At 39.7% G+C, this 19,778-nt stretch overlaps 1 protein-coding gene across 5 annotated transcripts in view; it reads right to left on the bottom strand.

Annotated features, from left to right (window-relative positions):
• Nucleotides 1-4,019: 4,019 nt before the first annotated feature.
• LOC119882272 (T-lymphoma invasion and metastasis-inducing protein 1-like) overlaps nucleotides 4,020-19,778 on the bottom strand; it is a 41,988-nt gene continuing 26,229 nt past the window's right edge. For 3 of the 5 annotated variants that reach the window (XM_038692268.1, XM_038692270.1, XM_038692269.1), the window contains exons 12-27: nucleotides 19,583-19,664; nucleotides 19,226-19,312; nucleotides 18,268-18,480; nucleotides 17,622-17,719; nucleotides 12,027-12,212; nucleotides 10,617-10,685; nucleotides 10,208-10,333; nucleotides 9,979-10,087; nucleotides 8,903-9,082; nucleotides 8,663-8,781; nucleotides 8,473-8,581; nucleotides 8,244-8,302; nucleotides 7,852-7,957; nucleotides 7,627-7,714; nucleotides 7,328-7,500; nucleotides 4,020-5,734 (exon numbers count right to left, since the gene is read on the bottom strand). In XM_038692268.1, the coding sequence (XP_038548196.1) occupies nucleotides 5,202-5,734; nucleotides 7,328-7,500; nucleotides 7,627-7,714; nucleotides 7,852-7,957; nucleotides 8,244-8,302; nucleotides 8,473-8,581; nucleotides 8,663-8,781; nucleotides 8,903-9,082; nucleotides 9,979-10,087; nucleotides 10,208-10,333; nucleotides 10,617-10,685; nucleotides 12,027-12,212; nucleotides 17,622-17,719; nucleotides 18,268-18,480; nucleotides 19,226-19,312; nucleotides 19,583-19,664 (2,337 nt within the window). In that variant the 3' untranslated portion in view covers nucleotides 4,020-5,201. Of the gene's footprint in view, nucleotides 5,735-7,327; nucleotides 7,501-7,626; nucleotides 7,715-7,851; nucleotides 7,958-8,243; nucleotides 8,303-8,472; nucleotides 8,582-8,662; nucleotides 8,782-8,902; nucleotides 9,083-9,978; nucleotides 10,088-10,207; nucleotides 10,334-10,616; nucleotides 10,686-12,026; nucleotides 12,213-14,508; nucleotides 14,695-17,621; nucleotides 17,720-18,267; nucleotides 18,481-19,225; nucleotides 19,313-19,582; nucleotides 19,665-19,778 lie in introns of those variants that run through there. The other 2 variants (XM_038692272.1, XM_038692271.1) reach the window with 2 other exon arrangements.

Raw genomic sequence — 19,778 nt, 5'->3', positions numbered from 1 at the left:
TTGAAGTGTGTTTTATTTATTTAGTTTTTTACACACACAGGGACAAATTAGTGCTGGTACAGTAAGTCATGTACATCGACAACAGACTGCACCACCTGCTGAGTGTAAATATGATTACACATTCCTGGACCACAATAGATTTAAAGACATCAGAGGGAGGTAGTAATAAGTTACATGTACTCAAGTACTGTTTTTCAGTAAATTGTACACGTCAAAGTAGTTTTAATGCATCATACCTTTACTCTGAATTGAGTAGATTTTTTGAGAAAAATCATTACTTTTACTATGTTAAATTTGGAAACATTCATCATGCTACTTTTATTCATTTATTATTTTATGCATTCATGATCTGTTAAGAGGTAGGTGGTCAGCTGTCTGCTAGTGCTTTGTTATCGTACCGCAGTCTCGCATCCACGTGACTTTGTTTATGGCACAATGGCTGAAGCTACAGAATTGTATCATGGCTTTCAAGTAGTGCTAGCAGCTGATATTTAGAGTTGAAGATGTATTGCACAGTGAAGTCAGTTCATCAGAGGACTGTGTTGACACTGAGTTGACAGAGAGCAGTGTCTGTTGTGTTAATGCTAATATGTTTAATAATAAATAGATACACAGTATATCATGCTTCAAAACTACTACTCCAGGTTTCTGCCAGAATGTAAATATTCAAACTAAGAGTGTACGAGCAGTGTCCCAGTGCTTTTATTTATTTTTATTTCTTAAGTTACTTACTTGAAACTCAAGTAATTTATCCAGTAAATATTTTTGTACTCTAACTCAAATAGTTGTTTTGATGACAGTGATTACATATACAGTAGCCTACTTAAGTACTTGTTTTTGCAGAGTGACAGTTCTTGAGTGCAGTTTTTGGCTATTCCACACACCTCTGATAGCCATAGATTGATATAACATTTCTCAACAAATATTTTAAAAGAAGTTACTTGTATGTAATGTATGTAATGACCATTTCCTTCCCTCACCTACTAGGTAGTAACAGTCAACTGTCACAGGTGTTATGCCCAATTTTGCATGCCTGCCGAGAATTGTAGGAAAATGCATTTAAGTTCTGCTTTTAAACGCTATGCTATTCTTTGTGGAGTTTATCAATAGTGATAAATGACCAGTATATATTTTATGAACGTTAATCGTTAATATATTATTACACTTAGTAAAAGTACCATTTCTTGAGATTCAGCAAAAACATGTGGCGTTAACCGCGTTCAAAAAGCAAAGTGTCCTAAAAGGACCTTAAGAAGTGAATTGTATAATTCGGCAAAACAGATATTGTAGGCTACCTATCGAAATTTGCATCCACCTCGAGGTGTATGCAATTCACGGGAGGCATGCAGAATTCGGCACAACACCTGCGCTGCAAAACGTCACTAGACCTCGTGGGAGCAAGGCCTGAGTAAAGTCACGCAGTTTATCGGAGGTAGATTGTGTCTGACTTGACGGCGCTGTTTTTATTCCCCTATCTACCAAGTCGGCGAAAGTCAGCCAGTTATCTCAAACGCACCTGTAGACTACCAGTTATACAGCGTGGTAACTTCGACAGCTGTTTTCCAAAGTTAACATAGCTATATCCTTATTAGCTAAGCTCCTTACATGCTTGCTAATAACTGTTTTGAAGATGGGTCTCCGACATTGACAGCATTGTGTTGGACAGATATGTGCAGCGGTGTTTATGATACCAACCATTCAATTCACATACGTGTCTGTTGTCAGTGTTTGCGAGAGAGAAAGAGAGAGAGAGCGACAGAGTGAGAGGATGTGCGGAGCGAATAAGCTCTGCGAAACGCTGCAATCAAGAACGATTTTAAAATGGCTCGCCAAATTTACATGGGCGGCTATTAATCTACCTGGGCGGCCCGGCAAAGCAACCGTGTCCCATCTCAGCATTGCTGCAGATAGTATTGCTGCAGATCTACAGCCCGGAGGATCTGAAATTATCATTTCCCATCACAAATTCACCAGAACGTGTTGTGGGAGAGGTGAAGGGGAATGAGCCATATAGATTGTAGTGTCTTTGTCATATGCAGCCATGCTACAATAATAGCTATGTTATTGCCTAACAGCAAGTTGAAAACGACGAAAATAGAAGCTTTTCTTCTATAGCAGCACCACTAGTGTGGCAAAATAATTAATTGGTAAAGTTAGCTTTCTGTTGGCTCATCTATTTTACTGCTTATGGATTTTACTACTACTGTATGATAACATACTGAATATGAATGAGGGATGTTCATAGGTATTACAGGAGTAAACTGTCTCATCACTTATATTTATTATGCCTAAAACACCCTTTTATTTAGAAGAGTACAAGTGATGAGATGTTTTGTTTTTGGTCATTTTCATACATACCTGTCATTAACACTGAAAGTGGGTGAGAGTTTTTGTTTGTTTGTTTGTTTTCTTATGTAGTTCAGTTACTGAGCCCAGAGGCCTAAACTACAAAGCAGGATTAGACCTTAGCGAGGTAAAGGGTTAAGTTTTCAGTCCTACAATGGCAGTTTCACTTCTTACCAGGGTACATTGCCATGGTAACTTGTGCTTAATGGCTAGTCTTCTCTGGAGCAGGTTATGTTGGAGATAATCAACTCTATTAAAGCACCATCTACTATTACCATCTATAGAAGATCACACATACTTTGCTGTGGGTGATGCGTAGATGCTTTTGTATAGCAATATAATCATACACAAACGCATTGTAGTACTAAAGTCTGGTACGATATGACAGTCCACTCACTGCTTTGAAATGTGTTTTATATTTTTTATTTGCTCCCATTTGTCACATTTGTAAAAATAAATGGGTTTAATTTTTCTTATGTTGAATATTATGAGCATATAGTTTGGTAAGCCTATTCATATTACGTTTAATAGGAATTTGTTTCTTATATTAGGCTATAGAGACTGGTCATGTAGCTCCCCACTTTTTTTGCTATTTGGGTGCGGTTAATGTTTTCAGTAAATGTAGGAATACACTTTCAACCAGTAGCCTATTTGAGCACTTTTTATGGCATGAATGGTCTTTTTGTTTCGCTGCTTAATGAAGTTTATTTAGAATAATATTTGGAACATTGAGTGTGTTAAATAAATGAATCCGATGTGAAGTTCATGAAAGCGAATTTAACGACCAGTTATACAGTGCTTGTGGCTTTTAATGTTGAAACGCCGACACACAGCTGAGCTGAAAGAATAAGGATGAAATTGCCATGACACATTCATATAAAACGCCTGTTCACTTAGGCATTCATACTGTTGGCGATTTTCTTCCTGCATGTGGCAGCTGCAGCTGTGTTGCTTTTAGCCTGGATTGTGTGTTTTAACTAAGCCTATGTTGTATTTGTCTGATATTATAGTTTGCTCTACGTTTGTAAAATATGCCGCTCTGCTGCCAGTAGATCCGTGTCCATGTTTACGATTGGTCTTATAATGCTAACACCGCCTCTTTTATGTGAACAATAACAGGATTGGGAAACCATAGGTTGACTTGCAGAGTTGATAACTTGCTTCGTGTGACCACTTATTCTGATTGTTAGGGTTAGTGAAGGCAGATATTAAAAAGAAATCTGTTGAATTTGCTTTGTAGTACAGAACCATGATCATACATGGTATGGTATCTCCTTCCTCATCAACTGCTCAACTGTCCTGTACCATTCCAAAAATAAATCCATCTATCAATGTATAGAATTTATGGTTGTGACACAAGATTAACTGGACTGATTAGCCATGGGATAAAAAGTCTCCTCACTTATTCAGCCAAATGTGTTCACTTAAATCATAATTTTAGACATCACATCTCAATTCAGAAGATCATTGTTGTTTCCTATATGCCAGAGCATGCCCCCCCCCCCTCCTGGAATTGCAATTTGTCTTTGTTTCAGGATTAGTTGCTTAGTCCGGCTGAGGTATGTCTGAAGACACTGGGCATTTGTTCTTCTCACATAACAATTGTTTTGCAGGGAATAAGTAAGGCAGTTGTGTAAAACCACACAAACCAATGAATCACTGTAGAGGTGCCATTATTTTTAAGTAGGAAACAACTGTATTTATTATGATATCAATACATTTTTATATATACACAGTAATAAAAATGCAGTCTTAGTAGCACAATGAGTTTTTTTACAAGTATGATTTCTTTCACTGTTCAGGCATACTGCAAGTCTTTCCCCTTGATTGCTTGAGCAAATTTGGACTATTTGTCAAAAAATGTTTTACTTGCTTACAAATTAAGTTAATGAATAAATAAAAACATTGCTTTGTAATCCATTACCAGTGAACAATCTTTTTAAACACACAAGACCTTTTAAAATAGCTGATGAGCAAATTCTCTACAATACAGTGTGCACACAAAGTGTTAAGAATGAAATGCAACATTGAGCATTCTTTAAATGGCAATACTGAAGAGCAAAAAGGAAAAATACAAGAAAATGGTTTCACAGTAAACAAAAACATGAAACAGCAAATTCAAGTAAAACAGGATTAAGTTAAGTTAAAACAAATTAAAATCCCCTTGCCTCTGTGACACAGGGGGCTATTACATAATTCCGCTATTAAATGTAACAAGAGAACAAAAAAAACATTTTCCAGGCTAAAATGATAGCTTAAAGTCTGTAAAACAAGTGATCAAAATCATTATACATAAACAGGAAATTTGTTCCCAAACATGTCAGTGTATATTCATGTGAAAATGTACAAGTACAGTAAACTATGCAAGACAAGGCTGTCTTTTGCAATTATTTATTCTATTTCTTTAAAGGACAAATAATATACAGCCCTTATCTATAATAATATCTCTGAGTCACACAGACAAAACAAATATTAATGCTCTCACAATACCCAAATTTGGCAACAGCAGGCAGGACTATAGAATGCTGCCCAAATGTGCAAACCATGCCAATCAAAGAAACTGATTAGATTCCATGATTGTACTCTTAGTTCATCTCTCAAAGCTTACATTTGACTTCTATGTAACAGCATTATGATTTGGGATAAAGCTCCCTCATAGATTCCTGTATTGCTCCACTGATCATCTTACCTGTACAAAAAGCACTCAGCCAAAGTAAGGTAAGGAAGGATATATCTTCTACTAGCTGTGCGATATACGTCAATGCCCATGCATTGTTTGTGAAGACTGATTTTTGATGACGATCTTTATGGAGCCCATGTAAAGCTGTCTGAAACACGCTGTCGGTCTGTCCTCTTCAGTTTTTATGTGCGACAATCTGGGATGAACCTGATTGCCCCCTTCGTACCCAAATCTCATCCTTCTCCGTTTGCTTTCGGTCCTCCACGTTGTCATCGATCACAATGCTCTGCTTCACATCATCAGGTGTCTCACTGACCGTTTGCGAATTAAGGCTCTCGCTCTTCTCTGTTTCTTCACTCTCCAAGGACAAAGCCATGACGGGTGCCTCCAGGTCGGCCTCAGCGGACGGCGTTCTGGGTGTCTGGCAGAACTCGTCATCATCATCACTAAGAATGTCAGTCTCCTTCACCTCTTCCTGGTCCTCGTATTCTTCTAGGTCAAACTGTTCTTCTACCCAGCGGTCTGTGTCACCTGCTAACTCAGACTGCTGCTGATCTGTTTCGTTGTCCTGCTGCAACCTATTTGAGTCGGGCTCCTGTGGTGAAGCAAGGTCCTGTTCAGGCTCACCATCAAAAACAATGTCCGTGTCTATGGTGAAACGGTTGCGCACTAACTTCCTCCTGCCTAGAGTCCTAGTTGGGGCAGATGCTACAAAAAAAAAAAATAGGAAATTAAACACATGAATAATATGAATGACTAAGTTAACACTTCACAAAATAAGTAAACTTAAGTGTTTCAACATGTCTCAGCAACTTTGCTCTTGTGTCCATGAGCATGCTTAGAATAGCTTAAAACTGCATTGTGTTCCCAGTTTAATGTGAGCTTTAGATGAATGTTTTGGTGTTGGTTGGGGGGTTTGGCGGTGCTCCCAAGAAAATGTTGTGTTTTCCAATGAAAAATATGTAATTTCACATCATATTGGGGCCAATATTTTCACCATATCGCTGAACAAATAGTTGAAAAAGCTAGAGCAGATAATAAATAAACACCACCAAAGATCAGTCTATTGAAGAAACTACAACCTTTAGATCTGGAGAAAGTAATTTGGTTGGTTCTGTTGTGCCACAATGATATTACAGTGATGGCATGGAAAACATTTGTAGCGCATAGTTTGATGATCGTGGGAAATTTTAGTAGCAGCGGTCGTGATTCAGCAGCGGAATGCATATAGAGGAAACACTGACATGAGGAAAAAGTAGTGTGACGGTTAATCAACAGCGAGCAATAACAGCACAGCGTTCAGTACAGTATGCTACGAGCATTGAAAATCTAAGACCGTCTGTTATGTTACCTTTTCCTAAAATTACGATATAACTTGTAGGGCTGGACCTGAATATTCAATCGTTTGGCACACGTTCGAATGTTGAGGGTGTTTTTTCTGCGCGCCTGACCTGCACACACAGCAGTAAATGTAGCCTCCAGTTCACATCAAAGGGAAAAATTAGGCCCTCAGCTGTGTGGTAGCACTTTTAAACTGAGAGATGACAATGGCAGTTAAATTATATACATTTTAATATTAATCAGTTGGTTAAACTGTAGGCTACAACAACATAATGAACATATTTAAATAATAGGCCGGTTGTAGAAAAGGAACATTTAGTATGCTATAATTACTTATTATAGCATACTAAAAGTTAAAAATGAATTCTGTTTAATGACGTGTTGTCTATTCCGTCTGCACTCCCTGGCTAAACTATTCCTGGATTCTTCTCTGGACCGGCTCGGATCGCATTCTGGACTCTCAGATACAGTTCCCCTGCACTGTACAGCTGCCACCAACCTGGTTCGGCACGCATTTATTTTCACTCTACCTCTTCCCCGACTCAATATCTGATCCCTTAAAACCTGCAATAAATATTCCTCTTTTGTGTAACTACTACCTTTCTTAGTCCTGCACTTGGGTCTTCTAGCCTAGCCATAACAAAGTTAAAATTTAGTTTTAGCTTTGATTATTCGCTCTTAATTACTATCGAAGCTTCGAAGCTCAAAAAATGGCATTCGGGCCAGCCCTAATTAGGCTACCTGTAGTTTGTAGGTTTCTCCTCACATAATAATTAAATCTATAAATGTGGTGAAACCATAAATGAAAAGCTTAGATTCAACTTTGTTTTTGTTCACACTACACCAAAACATCTATTCATGTACACCAATGCATCCTATCTGTGTCAGGTAGGAAGGAACAAATTCACAATTGGGACACTTGGAGCTGTAGGGTGAATGCAGCCACAGACTGGCATTTACCTGCTCTATTTATGGCAGGACGGGCTCCCTTCAGGGCACAGAGGCGCTTTCCTCCAAAGGGCACATACTGCTGGTTGAGGGGTAAACTCTCTGTTTTTAGGAGCTGGCGGCGGTGCTTTTCCCTCAAGACTGAATGGACTGTCTTCAGAAAGTCTTTTCTACTCTCTGGGGAGCTGAGGGAGAAAGAAGGGCATGTTATCAGTTTGTCACTCTATAGATAGCAGCAGACAGGACTGTATCAGTGACACACGAGCTTCAATCTCCAGTGGAATTCAACATCCATTAGAAGAGATCCTCACCTACAGCAGAGCTGTAATGTCCTCTCTGGCCGTCCCTCTGACTCTGACTTTGTGTGAACAATCTCACAAACAGCAGAGCCCTCGCCATCTGAGGAAGACACATACATGTGATCTCATGCTCAGAGCAATCTGGTAAGACATTCTGAAATAATAATTTCTAGATTTAGAAGAACAAAACATCAGTATTTCAGTACAGCTCTGTACATTATTCATTGAGTAATCTACCTGCATTGGCCAAGGATCTGACTTGAAGGGCATCAGTTGGGATCATGTGACGGAATCTGAAGGGGTCTTTTTCTTCTGAAGATACAGACACACGATGGGAGCCACCCTACAATCATTCAAATAAAGACATTTTGTGTTAGTTTTGTTTATATTGTCTGTGTGTGCATGTGTGTGGTTGGGTGTGCGTGTGTAGGTTGAGGTGAGTGAGGGAATGAGGGTGTGCACATTGTATTTGCATTGCATTGCATTGTACACTAGTGAAATGAGATTCATCCAGTTCTAATCAGCTTTAAGGCCCATGGCACATGAATTTACAATGCTGTAACAAAATAAGTCAAATTTTAAATGGGCTTTGGTGTTGCTGATGACTTCTTGTTTGTGTGAAAACGTACCATTTTCTTTTTCTGCTTGGATCCATCCTTGCATACAAAGACCACTGCTGTTTTGAACACTAAAAAACAATGGCACATCAGTTATCACTGAAACCTAAGGTGACTTGTCAAATCAAAATGTAATTTTGCAGGGAACAATAGTGTTTATTTAATAAAAGGAGGAAATAAACATGACAATCATATTCTGTCATACTGAAAACATAATCATGTTGGAAACTCCCTGACATACCAAATGTAGCCATCTGGGGATCTTTCTTCCATTTTCCTAAGGAGGCAGGAGGGTTGATCCAGGTCACACTGGTGTGGAGTAGCAGGTCACCCATGGACAGATCAGCAACCTGGCAGAAGCAACAAAATAGTCATCCCACATGTACTTGTTAATTGATAGAACAGAGCCAAGCCACTTTTGTCAAACCTACCTCTTTCTTTTCACCACTTTGTTCCGTGATGAGCTGATCGAACACTGCTCCAAACTCCTCATGGATCTTCTGCATCTCATTGATGTGGCTGGCAACTTTGTTCATGGCTTTCATGGCAACTGCAGATGAGCAGAAGAGAACATGCTTAGCGTTTAATTGTTGTGACTGTATGCAATCACCTGTGTTCCCCCCTGTCAAAATGATTTCATCTTCTCAGTCAGCCTTGTGACCGAGTCTTACCATCCAGGTGGTAGTGTTCCTCACTGTCTGGGTCTGTGAGTGAGTAGAGCTCCTTCAGCAGAAGGGGATACTTCAGCACCCTCTGGATCGGTTTGATCAGGTAGGACTCCAGGGTGGAAGAGTGCTGCTGCTTGGGGTTGCGCTCATCCAGGAAGGCCTTAAAATTGGGATCGGTTTTGGCTGGAATGACCGATAAAGAACACTTATTGCAACAGTTCCCTGGCATCTCGTGCATTTTTTTTGTACTTTCCTGATGTGTTGTATACACTAACAATTGGTACTCATTAGTGGTTTACTCAAGTAAGTTTGTTTATGGTCTGTAATTGACAGTAGTAGCCTTTACTGTTTATTTGAAACTGGATTAACTTATATTGTTGATATTAACCGGGTAACTCTGATATAAACATGTTCATCTTGTGCAAACTCAGACCCAGTTAGTGTTTGTTTTACTTTGTCTTGTATTAGAAATGACCTACAGCCAAGTCAAAAGGACTGGACTGTTTCATGCTTTTTGTTGACCAGTGATTTTATCTAAGCAGGCAGCCACAAGTGGGCGGAAATAATGTGTTTACTGATTTAAAAAACAGCTTTATCCAAATAACACCTCACTAAACTCAGTATGGCCAACAACTAGTTGACTCATTGTATGTAGCAAACCAAGCCATCCACTCAAGTGTTAAAGGGAGTGGGTGTACTAGCAAGAGAACACTTCATATATACAAATATACACACACATACACACATACACACACACACACACCTCTCTCTCAGTTCAGTGGGCATATTTGGCATGAATTTTTCATTTAAATATTGTTGCCAAAGAAGTTTGCAAAAAAATCTAAATATTTTAGTAAAAGTTCAAAGTCTCTCTCTCTCTCACACTATGTTGCAGGGCTTTTTAGCCCTGGGAGCCAATAGCTTCAATGTATGCAGAGGTCAAATGGACAACTGTCTGGCTGACAACTCCGCAGAGCTGATTTATGGAGCCTTGCAGGATATGGCAGATGGTTGATGGATAAATACATCCTCTCCTTTGTGCCAAGGAGGAATGTTGACCGAAGAGCACATTTACTTACCCTTTACGAGGACCTTAGGGACTTTTGTGTGGCTGGCGCAGAAAGCACTGTAGATTTTAAAACGGTCTGCATAGTACAGGAAAGAGCCTCCCAGGGAGAAGAGGATTTTCTGTAAAAAAGGGAAGAGAAGTTACCCAACCAGTAGTTATTAAAGACTTTATGGGTGTTTTAAATGGTTGTTGCTAGTCATCTCTTAAAAAGGTGTATGTTTTACAAAGAGCGGGTATACCTTAAACTGATCCACTCTCTCCAGCTTCTCTAGATCTGGAACAAGTCTGGTCCCATCTTCCAGAGTCTTGAGAAACTCAACTTGGAACTCCACCATTTCTGGCAAGTTTCCAAATAGTATGTCCAGCTGGAGGAAAAAGGCATTTGAACAAAGTCAAAACAATTTCTCCTTATTTTACAGAATTCTGTAAAATTTCTCTCATAATATGGTGCATCAAATACTAGTTACTAGCATATAAAATGCTGAAAACATAACCCCCCCTTCTCATCATCCACACCTCTTGTCCTTGTACACAGCTACTCTCCACATGATTATGTAACCCACTTTTCTTAGAACATTTCAACAATTGGCATGTTGGCATTTAAAATCCAACTACCCCTCAAATGCTCACAGGGAACATTCGACATACCTCTTCCTGAGTGAGGAAGGTCTCTTTCTGCAGTGGGGTTAAATATCTCCCGATGAGGCAATTTAGATCCTGCAAGACAAGAGTGAATAGTGTTTCCTTAAGGTTTGCCAAGGCCATTACATGAAATTCATTATATATTCTTCACAACAAAAACATATGATAAAAAGGTGCAGGGATAGTCTCAAGAGTCCCTCCCATTTCAATGACCCTCTAAGATCAAAGACAGAGGAGCTTTCTGCATGCACTTTAAAAAGGGAATAGGAGCTATATGGAAACCCAGTTTAATAAAAGACTTTGGCAACAATTTCCTAAACTGAACTGTAGAAAGCCTATATTAAAAAGGAGGATGGCCGGGCCTAACAAGCACATTGCACTGTAATTTACATTTATCATCTGGCCGACTGGAGTCAGCCGGTTTTCAGAATGATCCGCTTTGACCAGGCTGATCAGTCTCACATATCCGATTCTGTGCCAGTCAGATTTACACGTATGTTGTGCACAGCCAGTAACAGAATATTGTCACAGCCACATACAAAAACATTGTCAGCACCAGAGTTTATTTGCCGACCCATTTTAGCACTTTGCAGAGAAACACAGAGAGAGCGCGAGACACACACACACACACACACACACACTCTTGAGAAGATACCGACACAGGATACACCAAATAAAGCAACAGTGAACACACCAGTGCAGATGTCATTTGGTATCATGTTAGTCTGACTTTATAAAACATACTGCTGACAAAAGGTCAAGAGAGCAGACAGATACAGGGAGAGAGAAACAGAAAGAGGTGGGACAAGATGTAACCATGTTCAAGTCTTAAGTAAGTAGCAGTGATTTACCAGTAGTTGATAGTTACGGTCCCTCTTCATTTAGTGTTTCCATTATTTTGTCTACTCCTATATAACATTAGCAATTGAACTGCCAAGTCCCACTACTGCTAACTGTACAGACCGACAATCAAATGCAATGTCACTTTGACAGAGGGTTATTAGGACAAATAGCCACCAAAATCAAACTATCCCCTTTAAAAATTGTACAATACACCATTCATCAAGCACAATGGGATTTCTATAATACATATATGTGCCTCTTGTATTGAGGTATAACATTTTAGATAGCCTTGACATTATCCCATTATATACCCTCTATAACCTAATTATTCCATGGAGCCACATTTATACTGGGCAGAAAAAGATTAGGCAATATCCAGGCAAGGGCGCAGCTGTGTCCCCCTCATTTCTCCTGGGACACAGATAAATATGGATTGGTCATGTGGAATAGGTAATGTGTAGGGCTAACATGACCCGAGGCAGACAGAAACACAGATCGATGGACAGGTGGAACACACACACACACACAAAAAAAACCCATCTGTCCCTTGTAAGTACGATGAGTGATACTGACTTTGACATAGGTGCGTTCGGTCTCCACAAGTTCACAAATGACTTTGCGGAGCTTGTCGGCATCAGAGAGCAGTCGGGGAGTTGCAGGAGGAGGGAAAGGCGAGTCCGGGCTAGGCGAAGAGGACACACACTCCGAGGGATTCATGTCATGGAGACTGCGGCAGAAAGCAGCGACTTGCTCAGTACTCTGCAAATTGAAGAGGGAAAGAAGTGTGATGATAAATTATGCAACTCCAACTTGAAGGCAAGGGAAGTAAAATCCAAATATTGATCAACCACCACAAGCAGCACGTCAGATATTTACTTGCAGGTGTTACTTTCCACCTACTGATGTACACAGATTCATGACTGTGCTTAGAGTGAGCCTGGAAAGAGGCAGAGGCGCCGCTCAAAAAAAAAAAAAAAAAAAAATCATTTGCACTAATTTGGTCTATTTTCAGTCTGTCATAACAATGACTCTCCGCCTCCCTCTCCTTCACTCAAATCCCTCTTTTCCCTAGTGTTTTCCTCCTACTGACTGGTCGGTGGTGTAATGATTAATCTCTTTCACAGAATCAAAATATACACACAACAGTGCCTGTCCTCATATGGTATGCGTTACCGTGGAGACCAGCCTTCATGTGCATTAGACTATAATTTTGGACAAAAATAGACCCCACTCAGCAACAGCCTACATGCCTGAACTAATACAGTTACTTTGTTCCCAACAGGCTACAGCCTCACCAGCCATAACAACAAAATGGCATTTTACAGCAAAATGGCATCATCAATACAAACAGAAAGCACAAAGAGACTCTATCATACCCATTAAACCCATATTTAATTTTATGAAGAAAGAATTTACTAGATCAAACACTTTACAGGACTTATTTTAAAGTAGATGATACATAAAAATTGACTAAGAAAGTTGCAGAGAACAAACGGTTATGGCCACATAACCAACCACTCTCAGATATTAACACCACTGAGTGCACAACAGAGAGCTGAGGGGTCTCTGTTTGAAAGGATTTCTATAGTCCAGACAAGCAATTTATCCTGACAAACTGACAAGCTCCTCTGGGAAATAATAATATAGCCTCCACACAACTGCAGAAGATTGAATGTTATCAATCTCAGATAAACACAATCTTAATTAAGATCTGAGCCAATTAAGATCTGAGCTACTATACCGCACATGAGGACATCAAAACTTTGCAAATTTATATTACTTTGCATAAAAAGTACATATACAAAATTCCATTGTTTATTTAACTAAAATATACTTTTTTTTGGCTAGATGACAGGTCGATTCGTTACTAGATTATTCACTAAAATATGATGGAAATTGAAATATAAAAGCAATATACGTACAGAAAAAAGGAAGAACATAGTGTTATCCAATGACAGTCACGCATCTTCTCATGCAGCTTTGCAAATGGTAACAATGGTTATCAACACTGTTATGTAATCAAACACACATCCGTATGTGAGGCACGACAGCCATTTGTCTCTCTTGGCAATGTTCCCAATATAATCAGGCATCCATAAAAATATGTCTTGTTAGAAGACATAACAGTTTTCCTCAGTATATCCTGTCTGTCTGTGTTCATTCCTGCATTACTTTACTGATGTGGTACTGTATATAAAACTACAAATGGAAGTTCAAGTTATAAAAACAAATAAACTCAACTGCACACACCCTATTTTGCAACCCCAAAATGCAAATTCAATGCAAATAAAAGGGAAAATAATGAATAAAACAGATTCTTTCCTGCCCAATTAGTCAACTGAGATCAGCCAGTTTTACTGAGCCCAACCAGACAGTCACAGTCCAGTCATAATCTTCACAATCACAATCTAGGCTAATTAACACCATGACAGCTTCGGGTGCATGAACAGTCATGACATGGCAGAGAGAAAAGAGAGGATGTGGGATGGAAAAACCTTCAATATCACATGAAGTGAACAATATGTAGATAAGATTTTCATGTGTACAGCTGTGAGATGCCAGAGAAGAGCATTTCCCCTAGCGGATGAAATATAGATTAAAAACATTTTCAAAGTGTGCAATAACTGATGATGGAGTAGGGGGAAGAGTGCATGTCTGCTCTCCGAAAATAAAATAAACCAGAGATCACAGCTCAAGGTGCCAAGAGAATAAAACTCTAACATTCACAGAGTCACTGCAACAAACAGTCTGTAGTTTATCAAACTCATGTTAAGTCTAAGTTGTCAGATTTGTAGAGACTCAGCTTCTACATGCAGTGTTTTATTTTGGCATCCCGTGGAGCACTACACTGATTATGGGGCAACTCTGCGACACAACGGTGACTCACAGCTTCCTGTTGTCTGCCTGTAGCAGCCAGGAGGAGGTGAGAAACAACCGCTGAGAAGGAAAGGTGTTTTACTCTCACTGAAATAAGACCACAACAGCTCGCCATCTATCGCAGCAGTAGCAAGAGCTAGCCAGGTAAAGAAAAAGGGATGCAAGGAAGGAATCTCACCAGATGAAGCATGTCACAGATGGAGTCTGAGGAGCGCTTGCTCTGCTTGCTCCACTTCAGGACGGACATAGCCAGGTGCAGGTGGACAGTCAGTGTCAGTTAAAGTGCCAGGAGGAAAGAGACTCCAGGCTTTGGAAAGAGGCAAGTCTACACTGCGCCTCTCCAACACATTTCTCAGCCCTTTTGTCTTCCCTCTGTTTAAAAAAAAAAAAAGAAAAAAAAAAAAAAAAAAGGAGAAGGTGCTGTGGTGCTTGTGATGAAGGATGAGTGAAGCTGCTCAGCCTCCTCCTCCGCCCACCAGCGCTTGCAGCCTTCCAACTCCCCTTCTCTTCGCCTTCAGAGTCTGCTATAGTTATGTCACTGATATTCTGCTGTTCTCTCTCTTTTCCTCTCTCTCTCTCCTCTACAGGCTGGGTAAACTCACACACACAGTATGAGTGTGAAGATCTGGCCAACTCCAGCAGCATTGTAAATGAGTCTTGATAATATTCCAGACTGGGGAGTGAGCAAAGGAGCAGGAGGGAAGGAGTCTCCTCCTCAAGGTTGCGGTAGTGAAGGATTGGCTGGGTGAGCCACACCACAGCAGAATATAAAAGCAGGATTTCAGGAATGGGGGGGGGGTGATGGGGACAGGGGAGCTGCAGAAATGCAGGCTGCAAAGAAGGGTGAAAAAAAGAGCAACTGGTGTGGGAGATTTTGCAGGGGAAATGTTTAGACATGCGAAAATGTATTTAATAATAAGTAACAAATCAAATGAGGTATAAGTTCCTGAGCCCATAAACACCCTTGTTCAGATGAATAAGTGAAAAGTTCCCTGCAGATATTATCACGTATTTAGAGGTCCTCCATTCTGAGTTGACTGGACTAGGACTTAAAAATCTCATGACTTACTTTCCTGGTGTGTCATATTCCCCTAGTTAGTAATTTAACACCCCGACAAAGGGGCACAGATTTGTACATCCACAGTGACAAATGGTAGTATATAGAAACTTACAATCTATTGACTGTTGTTCAAAACACAAAATGTCTTGCAAATGCACTGCATGCTTGTCTATTGAGCCTACAGTCTGTGAACAATATGGTATCATTACTTCCTCTATGATGACATTTTCACTGTAGATGGTGAACGTCCGTAACAAATGGTGAGTCTGGGAAAAAGACCTTGCTCAGAATGTCTACCAGTAAAGCCTGACAACTAACCAGTCTGACCATCTAAATACCCCAGAACAAGTGAAATAGAGTAATGGAGGCTGTATTGCAAATAGCTTTTTTACAAGGTAGTAAGTGCTGCATTCCAGACAAGCAGCAACCTCCAGGGTCTGAAAAGTGAAGCCAGTGCGGAAGTGCCTTAAACCTGCATATTTTCTAATGGCCACCAGGGGGTGACTCCACTGGCTGCAAAAAGAAGTCAGATTGCATTGGATTTAATGACAAAACGACCCTACTTGTCACCTGATTTATTACCTCAGTAAACACTTTCTAATGAGTTTATGGTCTCAATTGCTAGTTTCAAGTCTCCAATACAGCACGATGTACGTTTTGTAAATAAAATAAATGATAAAGCAAGTTATGCTTTAGGGCGTGGCTACCTTGTGATCGACAAGTCGCTACCACAGCAAATTGCTAGTCAGGCTAGCTCTCCACTTTATACATTTGACCAGCCCCATTGAAAAAGTTTAACGGTGATGCATTTAACTAGCCTTGAACTTGTTTTTGAGTGCTGCTGGTTATACTAAAAGACACTAAGGAGTCAGCTGTTTATTTTAAAATTAGCATCCCAGTTAATATCAGTTAATATCAGTTAATGAGCATCTATGATTACAGACAATTTTTGCCTTTTAGTGCCAGAGGTTTGTCTCTTCCAAAGTTTTAAAATTTCTGCAGGGGTTAGATTATAGATCATCGGTCATTTATTATATAGTTTTTGGAAACAAAACTCCCAGCTTGTTGGTGTTCGTGCACGTTTTCACTGTAGGAACATTTGTTGCAACAAGAAGTTCAAGGAATCATGGTGTACCCAAGGGGGGCACTTGTCACGCACAGCCAAAAAGCGGTTCAATGTGCAAATATTTGTATGATTTTGTTCTGTTATTAGTGAGCTTGTGGAACAATTCAGACATCATTACTGCATTTCGGATACAAAGACTTAAGTCTTCACTCATCTCTGTACTTTCAATCAGTGTAAGAGGCTGCACTCTGTCTTTGGAAAACTTCAAATACATTCAATATCACAAAGGAAGCCTGTAACTCAATGATTTCTCTTCAGACATCTAGCCTCAAAGAGAGAGGAGGGTCAGTTAACATTAAAAAGACAGACAAACAGTTGAAAAAGGCACAACAGGACAAAACACCACCTTAACCACTACGAAGAGGAAATACTCCACATATCGTTTTCCTTTTTTTGTCCATGTCCTAAATCCATATCCTTATTTGCTCATATCGATACTATTATCAATTTGAGGTCAGCTTGTTGCAGAAAAAAGAACATTTCAAATGTTGTTTTACTCTGAGGCTCACTTTTTTCTCTGCATAAGAATTAGTCATCTTGTTAACCAAAGCACGTCAATGGCAAAATAGTCAAATGTGTTTGACTTGTTTTCTTATTTACTTGTTTTGCAAATACTATGCAGATTTCTTTTGTTATGTATCTGAATGTAAAGTAAGAGTTAAAATGAATACACATCCAATCATTACCTGATCCTAATCACTATGCATAAATAAGCAATTTGAATGTAACAGCAAAGTGATGGATGGGTCTGTAAGGTTCCCTTCAAAGAGAATACATTGCCTCAAGTTTCTAAAGCATAAGACATTTCATTCAGCAATGTAGGCATATATTAATGAGATATTAAGAGAAACCTGATGTACAGAAGTATGGGGTTAACACCTTGGATAATATAAATACAGACAATGCTCTGCTTTCCTAAATAAGAAAGGTAAAATGAGCCAGTAACAGATGGTGCCTCAAACAGTGGTGAAGCAAACGGTTTTGAAGTACTCTTTTCATAGTAACACAGAGCTGAGGGTGTTGCTGTGAAGGACAAGGACAGGAAACAAGCACATCATTTCAAAGATGTGCTGTCAGATGTTTTCTGTAGGGATGGGGCTCTTACCTTTCTGGACTCAAACTGACTGAAGATCTCAGATTCGTCTTCCAAGCTGTCTCCTGAGCTCTCGAGCAACAGCCCAACCCCATCGTCCAGGATCTCCTCTGCAACAAACAAAACAGTACTGAAACACTGTACAGTATGTTTTTTAAATAAATATTCACAAGCACTGTAAAGTACATGAGAAACAGTGTCCTTACTTTGTAATTTTTATTAATGTAAAACAGGCCAACCTCAAACTAATCCACAAAGTGGGGCTGCGAGACACTGCTGAGAGCACCTTTCCTCTCTAATTAAGGCCCTGTACATTTACTATGTTTGCACAGATGAAACTGGTGTCACCAAGGACAATCGCGAGAAATATTTTCTGCTAGCAAGAAAAGAACATTTTGCATTTACATTTCTGGTCGATTTGTTATCCACAGTATAAAGTGATTACAGGCCAGCTGTTGTAGATATGGCCATACTGTCAGCAATTGATGCTCACATTATGTAGTACTGATGAGTTTTGAAGTTAAACTTTTGATTAACCTCTGCTAATTAGACCTGTGAATGTACCAAGTAGTTTAATTTTGCTTTGAATTAATAAGGAAAACAGATTTTAAAATCGACTGGATTTGCATGTGAGGCTGTATTTGATGGTGCTTCTCACCTTGACTCTGGGAGAAAATGTCAGTGTAGAGATCTTCCTCTGCATCCGAGCGGCGTGGCGGCAGGTAGCAGAGCTGACGTCGTTCCACAGAAGGCAGGGTGTTGACTGTCAAAGCCAGCGAGGCTTGAGCGAAAGCCGCCTTCATATCTGAGAAGTTGAGACTGTGAGAGTCTTTTCCGTTGAGCTGAAGAATTTCATCCCCTGCATTTAGACCTGCAAAGTAGAAAAAACACCAGCTTTGATTCAATTCACTGCCTGCCACGCCTCCGTGCAAAAAAAAACACAAAAAACACAAAAAAACAGCATCTGCTTTCACAAATATGAGGTGGTAATGACAGTCTCATTTTCAGCATTGATTAACTGATCATTTAACTCTTAATTAAGATGACGAGATGATATTATTGTAAATACTTTGGAAACCTTTAGTAGCAGTCAGATTAATTGTCTTTCTTTGCCTTTCAGACCCACAAGCATGACCCAATTCTCTATACCCTATGAAGTGTCAGCTGCTGAGACAGTCCACCTCTCACTTTCTGCAGCAGTGCATCACTGCATGTGCTCCATCTGCACTATGACCAACTCCAGCATGATACTTTGACAACACTCAACCCTGCAGGCTAACTTCGTAGCAGGGATACCAATGTGAAGTAGCTGTGGTGAGGTGTTGTATACTGCGTCGTCCTTCACAAAGGCCAGTGAGAGGCAGTGTGGTTATGATTATAGTAATCAACGCCCTTGAGAACTGCTGTGTTCTCTGAAACCTTCCCTGCCTATTGAAAAACAGTTGCTAATGTATTTCTATAGAGAAGCAGTAAAAATGTTTGACCTCGATGTGAGAAAAATGCTATGTTTTGAAAACATGTAAAAGAACAGGAAAACAACTAATGCACCACAGATTATTTTACTTCTCTAGCTGTAACTCATCAGTTCATTTAATGGAAATGAAGGATAAATGAACCTTTGGCGAAGGCTAATCCGCCGGCTTTCACATCAGTGATGTAAAGCTGCTGTACTCCGTCCTCCTCCACAACAGAAATGGAGAAACCTGGAGGAGGAAAAGGAGAGGCAGAGAGGTGAGACAAGGAGAGAGAGAAGGGGGACTCTTATATAAAACACAGAGGGATTTGTGAATTACAAATGAGGAAAAAAAACACAGGTCATGTATAGGTCAAAGCAAAGCAATTATTAAGCTCAAAACAACAGCACCACATATGAAATCTTTGACAATGACTTCATTACAGCATCTTAACTGAAAACAAAAATCATAATTGTGAATCTAAAAGAAACTACATTGGATCATTTAAATGGTTCCTACCGTAACCAATCATGCAGGATTCATCTCTGTCAAACTGGATTACTTTCGTTATTTTGGAGCAGAGCTCAATTTCTTTGTAAAGCTGTGAAGAACAAAAAGAAGTCATTATATAAAGAAACAACGGCCTACTTTATTCATATTCTGGTGGGTGGGTTACTGACAGCACAGAAAGAGACACTTCATTTTCTGTATTGTA

The sequence above is a fragment of the Micropterus salmoides genome, unplaced genomic scaffold, assembly GCF_014851395.1.
Source record: "Micropterus salmoides isolate LMB-PRFRI ecotype aquatic unplaced genomic scaffold, ASM1485139v1 Ms_hic_scaffold_3, whole genome shotgun sequence".
NCBI classification, from domain to species: Eukaryota; Metazoa; Chordata; class Actinopteri; order Centrarchiformes; family Centrarchidae; genus Micropterus; species Micropterus salmoides.
This window is presented reverse-complemented; position numbering and strand designations above follow the sequence as displayed.